Source organism: Oreochromis aureus, linkage group 3 (genome assembly GCF_013358895.1).
Source record: "Oreochromis aureus strain Israel breed Guangdong linkage group 3, ZZ_aureus, whole genome shotgun sequence".
In the NCBI taxonomy this organism is placed as follows: Eukaryota; Metazoa; Chordata; class Actinopteri; order Cichliformes; family Cichlidae; genus Oreochromis; species Oreochromis aureus.
Genome location: NC_052944.1, coordinates 104,978,777 through 104,984,316, shown reverse-complemented (window position 1 = coordinate 104,984,316; position 5,540 = coordinate 104,978,777). Strand labels below are relative to the sequence as shown.

Sequence of the window (5,540 nt, the reverse complement as noted above, 5' to 3'; positions counted from 1 at the left end):
TTACAAGACAGTCAGGGTGTGTGTGCGTGAATGACTAAACTGCTGGACACTTTTATTTTTTGGTTCTGGACTGGAATTTTAACGTCTCTGCTGGGGTGCTCAAAGCATCCGAAAGAAACTGCAAAATCCAAAAAAGTTAATTCTGTTCATCTGGACGGTCTTTCCCTTTTCACGTAAATTGCCTCCTTGCCAGGATTTATACATCAGGGAAACCAAACAACCTCTGGCGAAGCGGATGGCACAAAACAGAAGAGTTAATTGTCAGACAAGGTCTCTGCAGTCTATTTACACCTACAGGCCAGTGGAGCGCGGAGTCAAGGAGGCCATTAGCGCCATTTATGGGCTTTGCACCCCTGATGATCCACCAGGACAAACTCAGCAGTGTGTGAGGAAGAGGAGGAGGAAGTAACAGCAGCAGCAGCTGACAGATGGAGAGAATAGACAGACAGTTCCCTGTTTGTGAAGGACTGCTAGGAAAGTTTAACATAACTAATTGTCTGTCCTGAATCAGTCTTATTAGGTAATGTTCACATAATTTTATCATCCCAGTGTTTTCAGTGTGGGAGAAAGTACTCAGGGCCTTCAAGTTACACACTATGAAAGGCAGCAACAAGTTTAATATTCAGAAACCTAAAGTATGTATCAGCAGCAGAATGGACCTAAAAATAAATGTCCATGTTTGTTCGCGAACTGCGAGTACTACGAAGCGTGCGTTCGCTGGATTGGGACACAGCTTGAAGCTGTTTAGTGCAGACGGTCTGTGAGGAACATGCTTTCATTATGAAGGGGTCAGACTTCCTGCTGAGGCCCATGGTCATGTGACTGGGAGCACCTTTCCAGTTCACATGATGCAAAAAGTAGCTTCCCTTTCAGGAGGAATCTCAAATAAAAATAATAGTCCTGTCAAAATTAACGCTTTAATTTTTGCGATTAATGCGGAAAAAGCGTTAAAAAGTAACGCTTAAAAAACAGGTAATCTAAGACATTTACAGTCATGATTAGCTCTGGATTAGGGGGCAGCATTGTGCTATGCTGGCGTTTGGCCTGCCGGAAATGATTAGCAGAAGAAGAAGAAGCGTTGCCATGCTACTGTAGCTAACACGCGCAAGCATGGAGAAGGACGGACCTTTGGGCGGAAAGTTTTGCTTTAAGAAGTTGCCTAACGGTGTGTTGGACAAAACGAGAGTAACGTGCACAATCTGCAAAGCTGAATTCAGGTACCACAGAAGCAATTCGTCTCTGGGGTATCACCTGAGAGCGAAGCACCCGGATGAATCACAGGATTATGTTGTTCGTGGGCTAAAAACAGAAGAAGTGAGTGAAAAGTTAACCAACGGCTTGGTTGTTTGGATAGCTAAAAGCTGCCGACCAGTTAGCATGGTAGAAGATGACGGACTGAAAGAAGTCCTTCGCACTGCATTGGGAGATATGTGCTACAATCTGCCCTCCACAGAAACCATTGTGTCGAGACTGCACGCTGTGTATGAGGACCAGAGGGCTCAGCGGCACACCAAGCTTCTGGGAGCAATGAACGTCGCCCTCACCGGAGACCACTGGACGTCGGTGGACAACGATTACTACTGCGCCGTCACAGCGCATTTTATTGATAACGACTGGACTCTACAGTCGTTTGCACTAACAGTGAGTAAAACTGAAGAGAGACACTATGCTGACCATTTTCTGAGTGTTGCAAACGAATGGAAAATCGGGGACAAGCTAACCACGCTTGGCACCGACAGTGCATGGCTGTATGGTAACATGGTTGATGTGGCCAGCCTACTTCCATTTGAACACATGCCCTGCACGGCCCACATTCTGCAGAGTGCGATCACAGTTTCTCTGAATGACAGCGGCTTTGAAAGAGTTCTGGCCAAATGTCGCGAGATTGTTGGACATTTTGAGGATAGTCCAGCGAACGCTCAGGAATTAAATGCACAGCAAGCTGCACATGGACATAACACAGAAGCACTTGTTCAGGATGCTCAGACAAGATGGAACTCCACCCTAGAGATGATCAAGCGGATCCAGAGAAACAAATCTGTGCTCACCACCATCCTGACTCAGCAAAACAGCACAGTGACCATGTTGACTGACCAGGAGCTTGACAGACTGCAGAAGCTGGAGGAACTACTTGAACCTTGCAGGTAAATCATTCTGTTTCTCGTTTGTGTGCGTCTACGTTCTAGCTCTGTATTCAAGAACACTCCTGTGTGTTTTCACATGTGGTATTTGTGTTTGTCTCTGTGCGATAAGTAGAAAACTACACACTATGTTTTAGCATAGTTGCCTCTGTAGTGTTTGGGCTGAGTGGTGCAGTGGTTAGAACTGTTTCCTCACCGAATGAAGGTTCGGGATTCAAACTTCCTGGTTGGCTGGGGATTCTGTGCAGTTTGTATTTTCTCCCACAATTCAAATATATGCTTGTGATCTTAATGAAATGATGTTGATTGACACAATTAATGTGATATTATAAATGGGGTTTTAAAGGGGAATGGTTTTCTGTCTCTGTGTTAGCCCTACAACACACTGGAAACCTTTGCAGGGTGAACCTCTCTCCCCTCCCACCCCAGCTCTTGCTTCTATTTTCCAACCCACAGCACACAGTACTAACAGTGAGTGAGATAACTGCAGTACTTCACTTTTCAATTAGAGCATCACTTACTGACATATTGTGGTATTTGTGTTTGTCTCTGTGTGATTAGTAGAAAAATACACACTTGTTCTTTCTATTGCAGATATGTGACCGAACTGCTGGGGGGAGAGCGCTATGTCTCCTGTTCCATGGTGTTGCCAGCCTTGCGTCATTTGTTCTGGGTCATGGAGCCCTTAGATGATGACCCAGTCTACGTTGTGAGGTTTAAGATGGTTTTTACCACAGACCTAGCTCAGCGGAGGGCCAGCAGCAATCTCACCTGGCTGAAGATCGCTACTGCCCTTGATCCCAGGTTTAAAGACCTTAAGTGTCTTCCCAAAGATGAAAGAAGAGAGGTGTGGACTCTGGTACATGACCTTCTGATGGCAGAGACACAAGCACAACAACCATCTGTTCAGATAAAAGAGGAACCATCACCAAAGAAGAGCAAGATGTCCATCTTCCTCCTGGGTTCTTCAGATTCAGATACAGAGGAAGAGCAAGACTCTATCGGCCGCTGTCTGGATCGGTACAAAGCAGAGCCCAAAGCGGGCGCAGGGGAGTGTCCACTACAGTGGTGGTTAAAGAGAGAAGGAGCGCATGCCAGGCTGGCATCTATTGCACGCAAGTACCTGTCAACCCCTGCAACCACAGTGCCCTGTGAGAGCTTATTCTCACTCTCAGGTGACGTCATTCAAAACAAGCGTGCGTCTTTGTCATCAGAAGATGTAAACAGAATAGTCTGCCTCAGTAACTGGCTGAGTGCACAGAAGGACTGAGCCGAGTCACTTCTTTGGAGGGAAAAATGTTCAACACTCTGAGTTTTTGTTTTAAATATTGACATTTGTCCTTTTTTGAAATTCAGCTGGCATTAAGATGTTACACATTTTGTTTTTTCCATTTCTATTATAGTTGGATTATTGTTAGGCCTGGGTTCAGTATTATTTCTTATCAGCAGATACTAGAAAGATGTCTTTAATCTGAGTCATGCTGATCCTGTGTTAAAGACACACAAACACTATTAAACCTGTCTTTGAATTTAAGCATTCTTTGTGTTTATTCTGTATTAACTTCATTGACTTGGCATTAAAGGATTTAGACTTTCATCCTTGTTCAGAAGCAGGATGGAGGATTTTTAATCATTTATATTTTAGCCAGGAAATCATCCTAATAGCTCTATTTGTTGCATTAATTTTGGTGTGCTAACAAACAGCCTAGTCAGAAAAGGTCAGGTCATCATCTTACAGGGCAAGACACCAAATAGGTCCGTTATTATTGTTATCGTCAGAATAAATAGCATAGGAGATGGCTAATGTGACAGGTTTAGAAACCATGTTGTTTGTTACAAAGGTTGAACCCATCTGAGAAAATGATTTCCAAATCCTGACTTTGCAGAATGTTACATAAATCTGACCAGTCTATTCTGTCCAAGGCCTGACAAGCGTCGAGTGATAATAAAGCTGCATCCTTAGCATCAAATCTCTCATGAATTATATTCAGAACCCTTCTTATATTGTGAAACCCTTGATGCTTTCGTACAACGCTAACTAAATGTGCGATACAAGGGTCTAATAGAAGTATTTTAATGTCAACCCCCATCAGAGTCATTGGTCTGAGTGATGAGCGCTCTGCAGGAGGTTTACCAGGTAAAAAAAGTAATCTTTGCCTGTCTCAGTGGGTGGGAGAGCCTCATTTTGATATGCTTCTTCATGCATGTTAAAAAGTTAAATTAGTGATTTTTCTTGGACAGTTTTGTAAAATTCAATCAGAAGGGCCTCCGGCCCGGGTGCCCTTACCACTGTTAATGCTTTGATAGCCTGGGGTACCTTAGTGTCTATAACTGGATGTGATCTAAGAGTGGTTCCTGTTCTGAAGCTTGGGCATGTTCCGATTTATAAACATTTTCATAAAATTTTCTAAAACTGTCATAAATTTCAGATGGATCTACTGTTACATTCCCTGAAGAGGTCTTTATGCTATTAAAGACTGCATTTTCTTAACTCCATGCCAAGGGCCTTCCCACTTTCTCCCATTGATCATAATAAGATTGCCACATTAGACTTTTTGTTGCTGTATCAGAAGATAATATATTATATTCACTTCTCAAACGTAACAGTTTGATTCAACGCTAATATTTAAGTCTAATTCCAAAGATTTAATTAGTTTATTCCATTTTTTTGCTGTTTGTTCTTTGTACTTGTAAAGCCGAGGACTTCCCCTCTAATATATGCTTTGAATCCTTCCATCTCACTGAGGCTCAGGTTTGATCTGCCTTTAACTCAAAGTTATTTTCTGTTTTCTCCTCTATAAATGTAACAAATTTTAGATTTTCTAGCCATCTTGTTTGAAACTGCCAGTTTGGGTTGTTATGGATAAACGTTGTTATCATACTGACTCGAATGACAACATCATTCTGTTTTATCAGGGTTTTGTTCCTAAGAGTTGATACATAATATAAACTGAGTTATTAATTGTCCAGTTTTGGCTTCATAGGTATCTGAGCCTGTTGATCTATACTCAGGTTTAGAGTACAGTTACAGTCCAAGTATATGAAGCCCTTGCAAAGTGGATAACTGATTTAAAAAAAATGTTGGTTTATTTTAATTTGGGCTGTACAAACTCATGAAGTTCATAGTAATTGAGAAGATGGTTCCCTTACTTGTTCCATTCTTGGAGTTTTTGTTCTGTATTATTAATACAACATAATGCTGATGCTGAGTTAACGAAACACAAATACATTCTGAATAAAGTAAAATAGAAAAATAAATGGAGAAAACAAACCACATTACAAAGCAGCCATATCTTCCCATAGTGGAGGATCGTTATCGTCTTCCATGGATTATATTGAAAACTGCAGAGCATTCCTTTCTCAGCGAACACTTTTCTCATGATGTTGAACTCGGCTCGC

The 5,540-nt window shown here is 42.1% G+C and overlaps 1 protein-coding gene across 1 annotated transcript; it reads left to right on the top strand.

The window, feature by feature from the left end:
* Window positions 1–1,077: 1,077 nt before the first annotated feature.
* Window positions 1,078–3,675, top strand: LOC116332145 (E3 SUMO-protein ligase ZBED1-like). Its single transcript, XM_031754998.2, has 2 exons — window positions 1,078–2,144; window positions 2,736–3,675. The coding sequence occupies exons 1-2, from the start codon at window positions 1,111–1,113 to the stop codon at window positions 3,409–3,411; spliced, it is 1,710 nt and encodes a 569-aa protein (XP_031610858.1). The 5' UTR covers window positions 1,078–1,110; the 3' UTR covers window positions 3,412–3,675.
* The last annotated feature ends 1,865 nt before the right edge of the window (window positions 3,676–5,540 follow it).